Source organism: Calonectris borealis, unplaced genomic scaffold (genome assembly GCF_964195595.1).
Source record: "Calonectris borealis unplaced genomic scaffold, bCalBor7.hap1.2 HAP1_SCAFFOLD_101, whole genome shotgun sequence".
Classification (NCBI taxonomy): Eukaryota; Metazoa; Chordata; class Aves; order Procellariiformes; family Procellariidae; genus Calonectris; species Calonectris borealis.
In genome coordinates this window covers 14,311-32,984 of record NW_027441491.1, presented here as the reverse complement: position 1 = coordinate 32,984, position 18,674 = coordinate 14,311, and the positions used below count along the sequence as shown (strand labels likewise).

General features: G+C 51.5%; 1 protein-coding gene and 1 long non-coding RNA gene across 2 annotated transcripts in view; one reads left to right on the top strand and one right to left on the bottom strand.

The window, feature by feature from the left end:
- LOC142076740 (uncharacterized) overlaps nt 1–16,018 on the bottom strand; it is a 124,405-nt gene extending 108,387 nt beyond the window's left edge. The window contains exon 1 of the long non-coding RNA XR_012671296.1: nt 15,729–16,018. This is a non-coding gene — a long non-coding RNA (uncharacterized LOC142076740). The remainder of the gene's footprint in view (nt 1–15,728) is intronic.
- Nucleotides 1,854–6,087, top strand: LOC142076737 (SUN domain-containing protein 3-like). The gene is made up of 10 exons (XM_075139127.1): nt 1,854–2,306; nt 2,689–2,759; nt 2,854–2,903; nt 3,440–3,480; nt 3,758–3,896; nt 4,123–4,207; nt 4,342–4,457; nt 4,696–4,863; nt 5,232–5,318; nt 5,909–6,087. The coding sequence occupies exons 1-10, from the start codon at nt 2,206–2,208 to the stop codon at nt 6,053–6,055; spliced, it is 1,005 nt and encodes a 334-aa protein (XP_074995228.1). The 5' UTR covers nt 1,854–2,205; the 3' UTR covers nt 6,056–6,087.
- Nucleotides 16,019–18,674: the final 2,656 nt, after the last annotated feature.

Here is an 18,674-nt window from a genome sequence, read left to right as displayed (position 1 = left end):
GCACACGCCAACACGTGTCCCTGCAGTGCCTTGGCCTGCAGGAGGAGGAGCTGGCGTCAAGGAGGCGTAAGAGCACTTCTTGGCTGAGGTGAGTTGCCCTGGGGGCTCGGGGTGCCGGGGCTGTGCAAGTGGTCCAAGGGCATTAGGCAGCTTTGGACTTCTCTGGGATGAAACGTTTCAGTATTTCTTTTCTTCCTAGCTTGGTGGGGTGCGTAGCGGGGGATTTTGGGGCCCACTGGGGAGACCTACAGTAGAGCTGAAAGAGATGCCTGGGCCCCTCACTCCAGTTCTGAGCGGGGAGTGTTGTACCCAGCACGGTGCAAGGTGCCACGGTGGCGTTCGAAGAGGGTGGCTGGAAAGAGCTGAGACAAACGTGCCCCCTGCTCTGCCTGACCCCACTTCTGTGCCCGATAAGATCATGGAGCACATCCTCCTGGAAGACATGTCAAAACATATTGAAGACAGGAAGGTGATTACAGACAGCCAACATGGCTTCACAAGGGCAAATTGGACATGACCCAAAATGAATTGAGAGCGGCCCTGCAGAGAAGGACTTGGGGATCCTGGTAGACGAAAAATGAGACATGAGCCGGCCGTGTGCGCTCGCAGCCCAGAAAGCCAACTGTGTGCTGGGCTGCATCCAAAGAAGCGTGGCCAGCAGGTGAAGAGAGGGGATTCTCCCATTCTGCTCTGCTCTGGTGGGACCCCACGTGGAGTAGTGCATGCAGCTCTGGGGTCCTCGGCACAGGAAAGACAGGGACCCATTGGAGCAGGTCCAGAGGAGGGCCACAAAAATGATCTGAGGGCTGGAACACCTCTGCTATGAAGAAAGGCTGAGAGAGTTGGGGTTGTTCAACCTGGAGAAGAGAAGGGTCTGGGTAGATCTTCCTAGGGCCTTTCAATATATAAAGAGGGCTTAGAAGAAAGAGGGAGGGAGACTTTTTACCAGGTTAGGTTGGATGGGTCTTTGAGCAACTTCTCTAGTGAAAGACGTCCCTATCCATGGCAAGGGGGCTGGACCAGATGATCTTTAAAGGTCCCTTCCAACCCAAACTATTCTATGATTCTATGACCTGGAGCAGCCCCCACCCAGCTGCTCGCCAGGAACAGCACATTCCCTCAGCGCCCAGATGGCCGTGGGCTGAGGAACATCCCTGGGCTTGCCGGGGAGTGCTGTGGGTGCTTGCAGCAGCTCTTCCTGGCCGGGGGACAGCGGCTGGCCCCAGCACAGGGAGGAGGGAGGCAGGGAGGCAGGGAGGGAGGCCAGGACAGCAGCACAACTCAAGAGAGAGAGACAGCCTCGCTGCTGAGCATTTCCACAATGCGCAGAGTCATCACTGTTAGCACCGTGTGAAAACGCACAGGCCTGAGCAGCCCTGGGTGTATGTAGAGGTGGGAGACTGCATCGGGTGGTCCTCCAGCCTGAAGGGACCTGCACACCAGGCTGCTTGATCCCAGCCCTGGGAGCCTGGGCAGCAGTGGGGTGCCCGCTCCCCTAGGTGAGTCCCACAGGGGTCTGTGCAGTACCCACATGCCCAGCTCCTTGATAGTCGCCCCGGGGGGCTGTGCCCAGCACTCTCACAGCTCAATCCTGCAGGCTGCCGCACGCCCGGGAGGTGGCTGAGGAGCCTGATGAGGGGCCGAGGGACAAGCCCGGGTCTCGGGGCTTGTCCACAGCACCTGCACACGGGGTTTCAGTGGGGAGCGCTTAAACCGACACTGCGTCTGGACTAACCCACGTAGAACTACAGCCTGTTCTGAAGCACCGCAGTTCACTGCCATCAGCAGCTGGCAATGCCTGAGTGCAAAAAAGCAATTCCCTGATCTAATTCAGTGCTAAAACTCTCCAAATTCTCACAAAACTACCCTCCTGCCCACAGCCCAGGGCATGCCACTGCCTGGCACAGGAGGAGGTGTGTAACGGCACAGCAGCTTGCTGGGGCAGCTGAAGGAGACGCTGCTCTCTGTGCTCCCAGGTGCTTCTGGGCCCCTTGTCTCTCGGAGCTGCAGGTGTGGGCAGGGGCTAAGACACAGGGTTTCTCCCTCACAGGTGGCACAGCAACCCCCCTCGTGGGTAGCCCCTCTGAAGTCATCATGGGCATCACCAGTCGGCTCTTGTGAGGTCATAATCTGCTGCCCTCCATAAAACTCCATGCTGGAGAGGTGTGCGGCAGCGCGAAGCAGAGCGCTTTCAGCAGCTAGCGGATGCTTAGAGAAGAGGTGCTTGGGTCTCGAGAGGAGAGCAGGCTTTTCCCTCCGCCTGGCCAGGGTGCTGGGGTTGTGGAGATGCCAGCCAGGTTGGGCAGGTGGGTGCAAGAGGGCCCAGAAAGCCAGGAGGGATCAGCCCAGAAGCCGTGTGTGCTGTCTGCCTTCCCTCCCAGCAGGAGCAGGCAGCCCCAGAGCATGGGGGCTGTCTGCACTACCGCACTCCAGCCGGGGGCACGGCCCTGGCCTTTCTCTGGGGAGAGCCGAGCGGGGCCAGGATGCTGCCCCTGTGTCAGGCCAGAGGTCTTTGTGTCCCAGGGCTGGTGTGCAATGGGCCAGACCTTCCCAAAGGCCCCTGGGCCCTCGGGCTTGCAGGTGTGCTGAGCACAGGAACCTGGTAGCAAGCAAGCTCCTAAACGGATCCCTGGCAAATATGTGTCCCAACCTTGGGCTTTGGTAACAACAGTGTTCCCTCTCTTTTAGACGACGCAACACCCACCAGAAGGGCAGGAGCATCCTGAGGCTCCTTTTCCTGCTGCTTCCCGTCCTGTCGGGTGAGTATCCCTGACCAAAAATGGTCCTCTCAGTCCTGCGGAGGGGGACCAGCTCCTGAGGAAAATAACCATCTCTTGACAATGTGACCCACAGCTGTTGTCTACTGCTCGGGCTCAACGATCTGGGGAAAGGGAGCATTACGGGTAAGTGTCTCTTGCTGTGGGAAAGCCAATGCCTGCAAAGGCCGTGGCTCTGCCCTCCTGCCTCTCCTGGGAACATGGGGTGCCTGGTCAAAAATGCCCACCACCGCTGAGGCAGAGGTTGGGCGGGGCACTTCTGTTCATCCTTCAATCTCCTTCGCGCCTGGGTGGGGTTCAACACAGAAACGGGTCTTCCCAAGTGACCTCTGCAGGGTGGCAGGCTGAAGAGTGGAGCACTTTGGCAGAAGGTGCTTTTGCTGCCTGCATACCTCTCGGAGAGCCTGGGGGGGGTCAGGTGGAGACCCGAAAGATGCTCTGCTGGACGTGGCTGGTTAAAGAGTCCAACCTTCGGGTCGGGGTCTCTCCAAAGTGACTCGAAGCAGCTGGAAATTCTGCCAGCTCTGCCTAGGGGAGTGTCCTTTGGGAAGCCCTGGCAGTGCTCCTCATGCTTGCTCCAGTGGAGTGTCTCTCCAAAGCGTCAATTTTGGCAGTAAACAAGCTACTTAAGGAGTCCATCCCGCACCCTCTTTATCTTGCAGGAGGCATCACAGCTTCCTGAAGCAGAGCCGCAGTCTCTGGGGTAAGAGCGCTTTCTTGCCAAGGAACGAACTCTGTGGAGCCATCTCAGCTGGCTTCGTGCTACCTGCACTCGCTCACCTCGCGAACAGGGCCCCTGACCTTCCCCGTCTGCCACCCGCGGTAGTGGAAGGGAGCCATTTGTAAACCAGAGGAAGGAAAGGGGCCAGGGGCCGGGGGGTGACACAAGCCCACGGGGACCCTTCTCTGCACAGCGTTGGGAGCCTGCCTGCAGGGGCTGGGCAGCTGCTGGACAAGACCTGCTTTCTCTCTGCCTCCAGGAACTCACAGGCTTGGCTGGAGCAGAAGAAGCGGGAGCTCAAGGAGACGGTGGCTCAGGTGTCTGCTGCGAGGGGAAACATACTTCAGGCAGTGAGAGAGGTCCTCGAAGCCCACGGTGTCCAAGAGGAGAAGAGAGAGGTAAGGGTGCTGGGGGTAGACCAGAGACCTCGCTGCCTTTCCGGGCACCCTCCTGCTGCTTCCTCTTGGCACTCTCAAAGTGGGCACCTTTTCCGACAGGTCTTGCCTTGGGTTTTCTGACACAGAGGCGCTCCTTGGCTCTGTGCTAGGACTCGGTGTTCATGCAGAATGGCCCATGCATGTGTTTGTGTTCACTGCCATCTCTCCATCCCCAATTTTTTCCCAGGAAGTTCTGCGGTTGACAGAGGCAGCAGTTCAGAAGGTGCTTGAAAACTACCTTCAGATGCCTGACTGGGCTCTGGAAGCCATAGGTATGCAGACGGGAAGTCTCGCCCTTGGTTTGTGTATGGCACTCCCCCAAAGCCTGCCAAGCTCTGCTTGAAGCCTGAGAAATACATCCTAATGCACTGCTTCAACTCCTAATCTCTGGCCACCTTCATGTCAGGTGCCGCCATTGATGAGGAGAGGACATCCAAGAGTTACGGTGGGCAAGGCAAGATGACCTGGTGGCCTTCTCCATTCGGCTTCTCTTCTGCAAATCCTCCAGAGACAATCTTGCAGGTATCACAAGGGAACTCCTGACTTGTGAGTCACCTCCTTGCTTTCGGGTTGGCAGACCAAGTGCGCAGCACTTCCCTTCAGCCCGATCGTATCGCTCAGCCCTGCAGTCTGCATTGCATTCCTGATCCCTGCGACCCCTGACAGCACTGCCCTCCCATCAGGAGGGGGACCGAGCTGCCCCCAGCTGCTGTGAACTTTGGCTGTCTTGCCACTGATGGTTATGGCTTTCTGGTTTCAGCCGCGTATTGCCCCTGGCAACTGCTGGGCTTTCCAAGGATCTCGGGGTCACGTGGTCATCCGGCTGCCTGAGCAAATCTGGCCAAGGGCTTTCACCATTTGGCATATCTCCGAGGCAGTCTCTCCTTCTGGGGAAGTCAGCAGCGCCCCCAAAGACTTTGCTGTCTCCGTAAGTCTTTGCCTTGCGCTTATCGGGTGGGGCCCAGCCCCAGGGAAAAGCTGTACCAGAGACGTGCTTCTCGCGGCGGCTTCTCTCAGACATCTGTCTGGGGCTGGCTGCTGCAGAGCACCTCATCCCCTGGGGGGCCACTGGGGGCATGTGGGGTTCTGTACCTCTGGGGGCTGCTTCTCTGCTTCACGGCCAAGGATCCTGGAGCACGTGCTCGAAGCACCCTGACCCAGAGCCTCCCTAACCTGTGCTAGACTACCGCTAGAGCTGAGGGAGGCGGGGAAGGGTTCCCGGGTTCGGCCTTGGCGTGCCCTTTTTCTGACACCCTGCTGGAGCCTGACCTGCTCCCTTTGTCTCTCGTCTTTCAGGGAGTGGATGAGGCAACGGCAGAAACTCTCCTGGGGACATTCACCTACGAGGTGCACAAGGAGATTGCTCAGACTTTCCATGTGCAGGTACTGCAAGAGCTGTGGCAGGATGCCCGGGAAGAAGGCAGGGTTGTCTGCAAGTCCTTGGAGAAAAGAGTGTGGAGGATCATCCCAGACACCCTCTGCTCTCCCACGCTCTGTGCTCCTGCGGGGAAGACGGCAAGAGGAGAGCAAACGGGGCTTTGCTCTGCTGGCCGAGGCAGCTGCCCCACCTTTGCAAGGGCTTTCCTTTTCCTTCGGGTAGCGCAGAGAAAGCAGCAGTGGGAAGGGGTCCAGGAAGGGAAACGGTCCCCCTCAGGGGAGACGGCGGGAGGGAGGACGGCAGACATCTTCCCCCCTCAGCGGGACTCTCCCTGCAACCCGCGTCAGCCCGGGCAGCAAAGCGCCTCCGGTTTCCACAGCTCCCCTCAGCAAGGCTCTGAGGCCAGGCCTTTGCCTTCTAGGCACAGAGGGCTCCTCTGTGGCCCTGGCAAAGGAGGGTCTGGTCGCCCTGGCTTCCTCCTTCGTCAGGGCTGCTGCTTGGTCCTCAGCAGAGGGAATGCGGGCAGAGGGGACTCTGGCGATATGCCGTGGCTCTTGCCACCTGCGTAATGATGGCTCCCCCCATTTCTTTACAGAAGGAGCTTCCCAGGACATTTCGCTACATCAAATTCCAGGTGCAGAGCAACTGGGGAAACCCAGAGTACACCTGTATGTACCGAGTACAGGTTCACGGGAAGGCGGCAAGCCACAACGACCACCCGCAAGCCCAAGAGCTCCTTTAGGAAGCATAATAAACCAAAGAAGATGTGTGGCAGCTCGACTTGTGTATGCCGCGTGCCCCCACCCCTTCCTCCTGGTGTCCCCCCACGTGCCGACAGCCCCAGCTCTCTGAGCAAGTGAGAGTGTCTGCCCAGGCTAGAGCAGAGGACTAGTCTTTATTTTTCCCCTTCCCGGGCTGTAGTTCGGGGGCTAGATGCTGGATCCAGACGGGGGCTGGATGCTTGAGGCCTGTGCTGGAGCCCACGCAGTGTGTCTGTCCGTGCACGTGCGCACAGCCGTGGTGCACGTGTGTGTGTGTGAGTGTTTTGAAACAAAGAAGTTCCTAACAAACTCTCTAAGACTCAATTTGGAGTTTTAGAAAGCAGGTATTCTTTATTGCAGCGCTGGACGCACAGGGTGCCAAATCACTTAACCATAGGGGCTAAATACAATTAGAATATACATGTTCATTACATTTCTAAGAAATAATCTAAATATTCATGTCATTTCCCGGAATTCATTAACATATGCAAAAGACTCTGATGCATGCACCCTTGTGCTCTTGGGTGGTCTTTCAGGTCCTCTGGTGGTTGTCGATAGTCTTCACCACAGTGCCCTCTGGTTGAACTAAGTCTTTACGCATGCTCCATTTATCCCTTGGCTTGGTGTTTACATGTTTTTCACTTGTAACAAGCTAGCTTATTCCAGTATACCTTCCCTATCTACCCTACAAGGTTAACTTCTCTATCTAATTTACTTAGAGTACAAAGTTTCAAGGTTCTTTTGTTTACTGAATGTCCGGCCTATCTATTCATAAAGCATTCCTAACCCATGTACATCATTTCAACCAAAGAGTCTCATGTCTCTTCAGTGTTCCTTTCTTAACAATGCTTCCAAGATACATAATTTATCTGCATACCTGCATACACAACACCTGCTAGTTACCTAACTTCTAAGCAACAAATCTTAACAAACTGTATCCGCTACATCAATTCCCCCCTTTGAGACTTATGATGTTAAGCATCATGAGTCTCACATAATTCACCTATAGACATTTGGTCTACAAAAAGACATACATTGTATCATACAACAAGTGATTATAACTAGGATGGCGATCAGTATTGCAAATATGAACAACTGTCTGAGCCAATCAAAATTGGGAAGCCACGAGAACAGCCAAGAAAGATCTAATCCTTCTCATTCCTTAATTCCTCAATTCCTTAGTTCTTCAATTGTTGAATTTTTTCTCAGTTAACTGTGAATTAATCACTCAGGTTAAAACAACACATACCCTTGAATTCCTCACAACCATGATTATGTCTTAGAAGTAAATAATCGATTGCGGCCCTGTTCTCAAGAGTGGCTTCTCTCTCAAGAGTGGCTTCTCTTATTTGAGTCATTTCCATGCTAATAGCTGAAAGTGCCTGGGAGGTATAATTTATATCTTTAACTAAGGCACAGGTGATCCTTTTTATGATACGGTAATTCATAGCTACCCCAACTCCAGGCACTAGAATAGCTGCAGCTGACATTTCACTTGGGCTGTATAAGGTGACTTGTGAGTCACAATCTTCTGATACCTGGTGTGCACTACTTTTAACCTGTTCACTAGGTTCTAAGTCTTTCTTATTTATCAGCAATGGAGCCATCCTCCCAATTGAACATGGACCTCCTGTTATATTTGCTTAATTCTTAACATCCCTCTCTCCTTAGATTTTGTTGCTTGTCCCAGACTATAAATACTATTATAGGATAACTGGATGCCAAAACTTTGAAACATAGGGTAGTTTTTTATCAATTCCAAAGGAATTGGTATTCCTACGAGACAAGAACTGTACATTCCTCCCACTGAATTCTCTGCTGCAATACAAAAAGAAGACATGTTGGTTACTTCTTGGGCTAAAAGTTCCCAGATATTTTGATTGTTATCCCATTTTGGCAGTAAAAATTGGGGTTCAGCTTTACTGATCATCATAGCTAATATCAACAGGCTCCACATTTTCTGCCCTTGAATTTACAATTTCCCAGCTAATTTGATTTCCCTTTTAAAATGAAATTTCAAATGTTACAAATAATTCAGCAGCTTCTCCAGTGACTCATCAGGTACGCCTTAAAGTTAATTTCAATGGTCCCTTAGGTATAGATATCCAAATTTTAGGAAGCACTTTCTTTATTCTAGTGTAATGAATCTATTCCTTACTCAAAAGCTAATATCAGTGTATAATATATGAAAGTCCCAAGTGTAATTTACTACATCGGAGGGAGTTTCAACTTTAATGGTCCTGTCCTCTCAGAAGTCCATTCTCCAGGTGGAGCTTTCTTCACATGAATATGGTGTATTCAGGGTGTCTGCTCCTTGATCTTGATTGCAGTAAAGGTCAGCAGCAGCACGTGGAACGGTCCCTTCCACTTTTCTTCCAACAGTTGACCTGCAAAAACTTTGACATAAACCCAGTCCCCTGGCTTAAAAGGGTGAACCGGTTGGTCTGGGCCCCTAGCTCTGGTTCCTAAGACAACTTTTGCTATTTGGCCCAATTGTTTTCCTAGAGCAATCATATACTGTTGCAAATATCCTTCTCCTAACTAACTGATTCAAATCTTCTCCTCTATATTGCAATTGGTATGGCCTTCCAAACAGAATTTCAAAAGGACTTATGCTTTCCTTAGTTCTCAGTTGTGTTCTGATCCTAAGCAACGCAAGTGGAGGCCCTTGATACCAATATAGATTAGTTTCTTGGCAAATTGTAGCTAGTTGTTGTTTTATCAAATGATTCCTCTTCTCAACCTGCCCACTTGCTTGGGGTCAAAGTGGCGTGTGTAAGTACGACTCAGTCCCTAGCATTTTGCTAAGTTGTTGAACTATGTGTGTGCAAAAGTGAGTACCTCTATATGATTATATTACTGCTGGTATTCCAAATCGAGGTATAATTTCATTCAGTAATACTCAGATGACTTCTCGAGCTTTGTTTGTTCTGCAAGGGAAGGCTTCTGGCCAACCTCAGAATGTGTCTGTTAACACTAGCAAGTACCGCCACCCTCCTTTTCTTGGGAGTTCAGAAAATGTCTATTTGCCATTGTTGCCCTGCGACGTTACCCTTTCCAATTGTCCCTACCTGTACCCTATTGGTTGTATTAGGATTGGTTTTCAGACAAATTTCACATTGCTGCGTTACTTGTCTCACCACAGTATACAAATTGCGACCTACTGTTCTTTTGTTTAGATCCTTGTATAAAGCATCTGCTCCTCAATGAGTTTTACAGTGCTCATCTAAAACTAATTTCCATAATATTCTAGAGGGTATTATAATACGTCCATCATCTGGTGTATATACCCATCGTCTTTTTCTTTCCCTTCTAAATCGTCGAAAATATTTAATTAAAGTATACAATAATTCAGCAGCATGGTTTCAATAGCAGCATGGTTTCAATATTCAATATAGCAGCATGGTTTCAATCCCCCCCTTTTCTATGCCCTTTGCAAATTCTTTTGCAAAAGTTCATACTCCTCATACCGATACCGATTTGAGTTAGACTAGCCCACATCCGTTGCATTATGGACATTATAACATTTTTTAAACAGGCAAGCATCGTACAAACTATTCCAATTACTATAAGAATTACAATGACATTCCGTAACATAGATGCCAACCATCCGGAGAGAGAAAACCCTAATTTACCCAAAATTGTATTTATCCAGTTTCCTTCCAAATCCTCCTTAATGCCTCTACTCTGCTGGGCAACTTGCCTAATCTTGTTTATTTGCTTATTTAGGTGCCAGGTTACATTGGGTATGTGGATACAACAGGTATCACTACTAAGGTCAAGGTATCCACATAATCCATGTTCTTTTGCGAGCATAAAGTCTAACGCTAGCCTATGCTGTAAAACCACTTTTGAGGTAGCTTGTAGTTGTGTATTCAGACCTCGTAAACCCTTTTGAGCGGCATTTGCGAAACTTTCTGTCTGGTAAGTCAGATTGTAAATAGCTATTTTGTTTTCTAGCGTGGATATACCTGGTAAAAAGATGGATTCCAGAGTCCATCCTAATTGTACACCAGAGCTAGGCCTCTTCCATTCACTATCTCTCTTCATTCGTAGCCATGGATGTGGATGTAAAGGTTCTTGTCTCTATAAAGGGCATAAAGTGAGCATTCCCAAAGTCCATTCTCTAATTGGCCCCGTAAGGGGAGCGTGAGCGTGCCATTCACCACTACTGCTAACACACACGGTTTGACCCAAGCTTTCTACCCTATCCTTTAAGCAATCAATATTTGACCAAGTATCATTATTAGTTAGGTAACTCCAAGTATCATTTAGGTATGTAGTTAAATTTCTGCAGGCACATCCTAATCTTAACAGTTTCGCTACTGGGTATATTCTTTGTACTTCCGCGTCTTTGGTAGAACAATTGTAAACTTTTGTGCAATTCCACTTACTATTTTTCTTATCGGCGGTAGCTTTATCGCTCTCAATATTTCCATATTCTGTTGATACTTGTAAGGGATCCTCTGGTCTGCCCTCTGTTCCTTTAAAGATCAGACACCACTTCACTTGTTCAGTGTGATTCCATTCTCCAGATTGAGCGTTTTCCCAAATTTTGGGAAGTTGGCAGCCCCCAGGAGTGTTAGTTCACTCATTCCCTGAGGGCCTATAAATAATCTCTTTCGCCCATGGAGTTGGAGGTTTAGTTATATTACACTTTGTGATCACACGATTCTTTTTTTCAAAATTGAAAGAGTAATTCCCTTCTACACTTGTCCAATTCAAAGGAGAGGTTAGATTCGTGCTATTCCCCATCTTTTCCCATATCGGGTAAGGTCAGTAGTGAGTACTCCCCATGGAACTGGATTTTGGGCTGAGCTAGGAAAGGGTAGCCAAGCGGTGACTGATGATACATTCTGGATTTTTCCAAATCCTTGAACTAATTTTAAGATCAAATTGTTTTCAATTGCCCCTGTCTTGTTCACATAGAACACCAATAGTGTCACAATTATCGTTTTAACCTTAGCTTCGTCGGTCCCAGTTCTTCCACAATCCATTTTGGGGGCGACCTTTTCACTCATGTGTAGTGTATCCACGCAGGTTGCTCCTTGATCTTGATTGCAGTGAACGTTGTCAGAAGTACTTGAAATGGTCCATTCCACTTCTCTTCCAACGGTTGATGTCATTTGGGGCACCGCAACATCACCGGCGGGCTGATGATGCCGTGGAGGAGCAGGTGAGTGGGGAATGGGGGGTCATGGGGGGTCGTCCCCCCCCCCCCAAAAAGGGGGTCACAGCCCAAAAATGCCTGATAATTCCTGGGGGGGTTCAAAAATTTTTAAAAACTGTAAATCTATCTGTGAGGCCTCGAAATAGAGAAAAATCTCTCCTTGTTCTATATATTGAAAAATAATATTCCTTTATATGTATACAAGGATTTCAAAATAGGAACCTATATCTGCCCTATTATATAAAGGATTTTAGAGTAGAAAAAAATTCAGAAGACGTATATAGGGTTTTAAAATACAAAAAGAACTCACGTCTATATAAATTAAAAAAGAAAGCACTTCCAAATGCAAAAAGGATGATATATTTTATGTATGAAGGAATTGAAAATAGAAAAAAGTCTGAATAGATACCGCTGTCTACACTTACTACGTGTTACGTAGAGAGCCTAAATAGGCATTATACGTAATCTAAGAGATGATCTACAAGTGTAAATAGATATCTAAGTCTAAAATCTAAGTCTATAAAGAGATAAGTGTAAATATATGTAAGTGTAAATAGAGAAGTCTATAAAGACATTTAAGTGTCAAAATATGTAAGTCGACAGATATATAGTCTGAGCAGGTATTATATATAATGAGTGGGAAATAGGGGGGTATAAGTGAAACATAAATATATTCACTAAATATATAGAGAGAGGTACGTGTAAATACGTTAAGCGTAAACGTCTATGATAGATAAGGTTTTTAAAATGCAAAGAACCCCTGTTTATAGAAAGGATATAAAAACTCTTCACCCCACCCCCCACCCCCCCCCCCGAAACACCTCTCTATTGAAGATACAAAAGCGCTTTCAAAAGCTGCCTCTTCCCTGTTCTCCTTTTCCGCCTTTTCCCATCCTGATCGGGGGCCAGTTCCCCCAACAGGGACTTTCCCCTGCAGGGCCGTGCACACAGAGCGGGACCTGCCGCCGTGGCCTAAAAACACCACAAAACCCCTGATTCGGGGCCTGCAAGGGGTGGGGAAAAAGAAAACCCGCAATTTGGGGGGAAAAATACCCAACTTGGAGCTCCCGGGAAAGCCAAATCCACCAGGATTTGGGCAGCCGGAAAGCAAAAAAACCCCCATTTTCATGCACAAAACGAAAAAACAAAAATCGCCAATTTTTGTTGTGAAAAAGTGTTGAAAAACCTCCAAGTGGAATATTTTGGAAAAGGAAAAAACCCCGGTTTTGATATTATAGAAAAGCAAAAAACCCCCCGATTTGGGGAAGCTTTGGGGTGAAACACCAGCCATTTGAGGGGCCCGGACCCCTGGGGTGCTGCCTGCCCCGCCAACCTGCCCGTTGCCCCCCGCCCAAACTCTGGCACCCCCCTCCCGCTCCCCCGCCCCCCACTCCCACCCCACTCTCCCTCCTCCTGCGTTTTGGGTTTGTGCTGAAAACGGCGTCGGTGACGTGGGGCTGCGTGAGTTCCCGCTGAGCAGCGCTTGCACGGCGCCGGGGGCTGTTCTGCTCCTCGCCCCGCCCTGCCGGCGAGCGGGCTGGGGGTGCGCGAGGGCCTGGGAGGGGGCACCGCTGGGAGAGCTGACCCCGGCGGACCCAGGGGATGTTCCAGACCCTATGACGTCAGGAAATAAAACTCGGGGGGCGGTTGGCGGGGGGGCCGCTGCGGGGCTGCGGCTGGCTGGGCATCGGGCGGTTGGCGGCGAGCCGTTGTTTTCGTTTGTACCGCTTGTCTGTCTGGGGTTTTTCTCTCTGTTGTTTGGGGTTTTTTTCCCCCCTTTTCCTCACAAGTGGAGTTTTTTCACTTTTGCCCTTCCAATTCTCTCCCCCCTCCCACTGAGGGGGGAGCGAGGGAGCGGTTGTGTGGTGCTGAGTTGCCGGCTGGGATTCAACCACGGCACAAGGTGAGTGGCAAGCCCTGCCTGGCTAAACGCTTTAGGCTCCCCGCGTTATTCCTGCCATCTTGCGAGGCCCTCCTTGTTCTTTCCTGCTGCTTTCAAGTGCCTTGTGCTCCAGCAGCAGGCTGGGAAGGAGGGTTGTGGCAGGAGCGGCGGCTCCCTGTGACTCCTTCTCGGGCTGTGAGCTTCGCCCCGCGTGTGGGCTGCCGAGGATCGTCGGCTCTGCTGGGGACACAGGCAGCCCGCAGAGCTTGAGGCCGAGCCGTTCCTTTCCCCCTGTGAGCATCTGGGGAGGGGGACTGGGGGGGCTGCGGACCCCCGAGGGGGCCGAGGAGTGGGGCTGTGCATCCCGGGGGGGCCGGGGAGTGGGGCTGGGGGGGGCTGCGAGCCCTAGGGGGTCGGGGAGAGGGGCTGGAGGACTTTCGGACCATAGAGACCAGACCAGAGAGTATAGCTGGAGGACTCCCGGACCATAGAGATGGCGGACTCCCGGACCAGAGAGTACACCTGGAGGACTTCCGGACCATAGAGACGGAGGTCCAGATGCATAGAATGTACCCGGGGGACTTCCGCACCATAGAGGAAAATGTCCGGCCTAGAGAGTACAGCTGGAGGACTTCTGGACCATCGAGACGGTCGTCCGGACCGGAGAGTGCACCTGGGGAACTTCCGGGCCATAGAGAGCAAAGTCCGGCCTAGAGAGTACCCCTGGAGGACTCCCGGACCATAGAGCGCAAAGTCCGGCCTAGAGAGTACTCCTGGAGGACTCCCGGACCATCGAGATCAAGGTCCCCCAAGGAGCTGGGAAGTGGGGCTGTGGGTCCTGGTGGGACTTGAGAGTGGGGCTCCCAGGGGGCTGGAAAATGGTGTGGTCGAGTGCTGTGAGCTCCGGGGCTCCTGGGGCTGCGAAGTGCTTGCAAACGCTGCGGAGGGGCTGCGAGCCGTGCGCATGCGCGGTCCCGGGGCGCCGTGCGCATGCCCGGTCCCGGAGCGGGGACTACAACTCCCGGCGTGCCTCGCGCGGGCGGTCCGGCGGAGCCGCGCGCTGATTGGCTGCGGACCGTATTTCAACGGGGCGCGCGGCGGGGTGTGCACCGAGGCGGCGGCGCAGCGTGAGTGTGAGGAGCCGCGGGCCCGGGGAGCCGAGGAGTGGGGCTGTGGCGGGGCGGGCGGTTCTGCAGGGGACGGGGGCTGGGGGGGGGCTCCAGGCGGAGGAGGGGCTGTGAGCATGTGGGGAGTTGGGGTGGGGGGGGGGCTGCGTGCCCTAGAGGGGCCGCGCAGTGGGGCCGGGGAGGGGGGGCGGGCGGGAGGGAGGAGGGGGCGCTGTGTGCAAACAGACCCTCCCTGCGAGTCCCTGCTGTCGCCCCGTGGGGCCGGGGACCCCCCGGCCCTCCTTGCAGGCAGACTGGGGGCTTCGCGGGCCGAGTCGAGGGAGGAGCTGCTGCAGAGAGGGATTAGAAACGGCCTTCTGCCCCCGAAACTCCTGCAGCATTTGAAGGGGAGGGACAGGTCCACCCCGGGGCCCCAGGGGGAAGACCTCGGAGCAGGGACTTGGGGTTGTTCCAGGAGCAAAAGCTGGTCCCAGCCAGCTCGCCTCTGCTCCCCCGGCACCGGGATCAGACCTTTCAGCCCCGTTTCTGCCCGAAACATCACACAAGCGCTTGCCCTCCCCGGGGCACCTTTGGGACTTGAGAAGAGGCGCAGCAGCTGGGTTTTTGGGCTCAGAAATGGGCGCTAAGTGAGCTGGTTTGGGGGCCCAAAGCAGAAGCCGGTTTGGCCGTTTGTGCGGGGGGTGGGCGGGCATTGGGGGCTGCAGGGGAAAGCAGGGGGTGGGCAGGGTGCGTGGACCCTCCCCGGGGGTGGGGGTCTGGTCCTGCTGGACCCCGAAGTGCGGGAGGCCGGCACGCATCAGGCCCAACTCAACGTCTGCGGTGGTCTCTGGGGGGAAGAGGTGGTCTCTGCTTTTCAGACCCCGCACGCCCTCTTTGAGTCCAGCTCTTGCTTGTCGACTGCTTCGAATAGTTATTAACTGATTAGTCGTACAAACTAATTAATGTTTGTACAATGTCCAACTATGATATTTAATCCTAACGGTCGAGTTTTGACGGCGATTGGTTTATGACCTTGTCAAAAGCCCAGGCTGTTGCAAATAGCTGGAGCTTGTGAGGAGAAGGAGCTGAAATCAATGGTGCGGAGCTGGAGCTTCAATTAGCCAGAACCGTAGCAAGCAGGAGCTGGAACGAGACGGGGTGTCCGCTGTCTGGGGCATGCCTTAGCCAGAGGCAAAATTACCAGCAGCTGTAACGAGCAGGAGCTGCGATTCGCTGCAGTGTCTGTTTGCCGGAGCATCCGTCGGCCAGACTGCACTCCCAGCACGGCTGAAGAGCAGCCAGGCGCAGGCAGGGCTGTCCCCGGCAAGGCGCTCCGAGCGGCAGGGAGGCGAGTTGTCCTTCTGCCAGCGGGTAGCCCGGCCTCTTCCCTCGGGGATTAAATCCACGCCACGCGTGGATCCGCTCTCTTTGCGTGGAGGGTCTCTCCCGGACCCGTTCCCGAGGGCTGAAGTGTCGCCTTCGCGAGGCGTGGCGACCTGGTTCAGGAACGGCACGGCGACCCCCCTCCCCGGAGCGCTCGGGCCATCGACTCGCAGACACCAATGTGGTGGACGGCAAATGGCGTTTTTTGGTAGATAACACGGTGTTATATACCTTGGGTTTACGACGTCACTTCCGTCTGCTTACTTCACACCTAAATGCTACTGGCTATTAGGGGAGGGGATCCTATCTTTCCGTACAGCGCGATATCTTCCGGCCGCCTGATCCTAACTACCCACATTTCCCCCCTCCCTATGCATAATGAAACTAGCTAAATGTAAAAAGCTTAAAAGATATATATCATAATCTTGGGTAAAAAACGTTAAAATATATACGATAAACTTGAATAGAAAATATATGGCACGCTAATGCAAGGGATAACTAGGGTGTAACAGGGAATAACAGGGTAATTAGAGGTAGAACTAGAGGTAGGTAAAAAATTCTAAGCAAGAATATTCTTAGAGCAATTGCCGGCGTTCTATCATCATGATGTTAACTTGTTCTAGCTGGCTCTTGGCAAACGACATGAGCTTATTCAATATACAGGGTCCGAAGATCAATTCTATTATGATTGTTACTATTGGCCCTATCAGGGTAGATATCAGGGTGGCAAGCCACGGTGAATGGTAAAACCATGATGCAAACCAATTTTGCTGCGCCTCTCGCTCCCTTTTTCGTTTTTCCAATCCTTCTTGCAATTTGGCCATGGTGTCTCTCACTATTCCAGTGTGGTCGGCATATACACAGCATTCTTCTCTCAGCGCGGCGCATACTCCTCCTTGTTGTAAGAACACTAGGTCTAACCCTCTCCGATTTTGTAGCACTACTTCTGATAGTGATCTAATTGAACTTTCTAACGCACTTATTGATTGTTCGATTCTAGCTAAGTCCTCATCTACTGCTATTCTCAAGTCACTGAATTCTTTATTTTGTTGCACTAAGGATGCTACTCCTGTACCCACTCCCGTCCCTGCTATGATCATTAGAGTGGCTACTGTTAGTGCTGTAAAGAGTTCCCGTTTTGACAGATGGTGTGCTGGGGTAATCTGTGAGTCATAGACAAAGTCTTTGGAATGGTAAAAGATTTTAGGGATTATAACTACCTGGACACAATATTCCGAGGATTCATCAAATTTGTCCAACGACAAACAGGGTGTGAAACCCACTTGGTATTGTTGGCCGGTATTAACCACTTTGCAGGAGTTTTATCCTGTGTCTCATTAACACATAGTTGTTTTTTATGGTTTGGGACTTTACCCATGCACACGCCGCTTCCTACAACTTCTGCTAATGTAATCCCTTGTTTTTCTATGTCCCATGTGCACTGGGCCGGATTTGAACCATTTACTCGCATGGGCTTGTTATTTACTCCTACAGCCTCGTAAAAGGGTGGCCGTATTCCGTAACACAACCAACAATGCTCCGTAAGATTTGGGTTAGTTTTGTTCAGCAGCTGATAGCTAGCTTGCATCATTTTCCAGAGAGAATGTTGGTCAGAAATTATGGCGGTCTGTGCAGTAAGTCTGGTGGTGTGTACAATAAGTTCGGTACTACTTACAGTACTATGTGGCAATGGTGCAGGTATTGTCGGGTCAGGTATTTTTGGGTGAGGAACCGGGTTAGGCCCAATTACTCGGTTAGGGCCTGCTGGCAGTGGATCTTTCGGAACAATCTCCTTTTTTATGAGGATAAAACCGCCTCTGTCTGACCCTGATTCTAGATACCTTACTCCCCACATTTTCCCAAGAAGCCAAGCGTCTTCTCGGGGGTTGGTAACATTTAGAAAGAGGAATGAGCAAGCTCCCTTTCTTTGTGATGTCGCTCGTCCTGGCCCTTGTGCTGGGGCACGCCCCCATTTTGCACGTCCTGACGCTGCTCGCGGTGGAGAACACTTATGCGGACCCCACTGGACTTTTAGGTATTTATCCTTACCGTCACCCGGTATCCAAGTAGGGGCTATGGTCTCACATCCCCAATGACTGCAAAAATATTGATCAGGGTAGTTACAATAACCTTTCCCAGGATTAGAGCTGGGGCACATATAAAATTCTGAGTATTCCCAGCATGGGTTTATCGGGACAAGCTGACACAGAATGGTAGTGAAGCTCGGTGCACTTGATGTAATCTGAGTAGCGATAACGTGCTGATCTTCAACTCGAATGAGGGACCATTTAAATGGACGATGAGGATGGTGTTCTGATGCTGCTTGTCCTATAGTGACGAGCCCTAAAATGAAGATTACACATTGTGGGTGTAAACATTGTAGCCTCTGCTTATAGGGGTTGTGTCGCCGTTGTCCGGATTCTGCTGGTGCGGAACTCTCAGGTGTGGGCAGGACGTTTGCTGATTTGTCGTCTTCTCCTGCTACCGGAGCATACGGATTACGAGGGCGTCCGATAATCCGGTTCTGTGGAGAAAAACTCACAATTTTTATTAGTTTTATTCTGGAGGTCTGGTTTGATGGATTTAAGCGGACACCACTTAACTATTCCATCTCTTTTGACCGCGGCATACCCTCGCCCTGTAAGGACTAGCCTCCACCCTTGTTCCCATTCTCCTAGCTCATTTCTGATTATGACCAACGGGCCTTCTTCTAGCGCCCGAGTGGCCCAATGTTTTTGGGTGGGGCTATTTCTCTCTTCCCCTCTAGGAAATTGATTTAGTGCTAAAAGAGCGGTTGCTAACAGGCGTGCTTGGTCTCCCGGGGGAATGGCGCTGGTGAAACCTTCTGTTTTTGCCAGCACCTCTAATTTAGACTTTACAGTGTGATTCGCTCGTTCGACTATGGCTTGTCCTGTGCTATTATACGGAATGCCGTGTGTCAGGGTAATACCCCATTTCAGAGCAAATGCCTGAACTGATTTAGAGACAAAATTCGGACCGTTGTCTGTTTTGATCTGATTAGGAATGCCAAGCCACGCCATAACCGTTAACCAATGTTG

Coding starts and splice junctions, on each gene's coding strand:
- LOC142076737 (XM_075139127.1), top strand. CDS start 2,206: ATGCTTAGAGAAGAGGTGCTTGGGTCTCGAGAGGAGAGCAGGCTTTTC. Junction 2,307..2,688: donor ATGCCAGCCAGGTTGGGCAG/GTGGGTGCAAGA, acceptor CCTCTCTTTTAG/ACGACGCAACACCCACCAGA. Junction 3,481..3,757: donor GCAGAGCCGCAGTCTCTGGG/GTAAGAGCGCTT, acceptor CTCTGCCTCCAG/GAACTCACAGGCTTGGCTGG.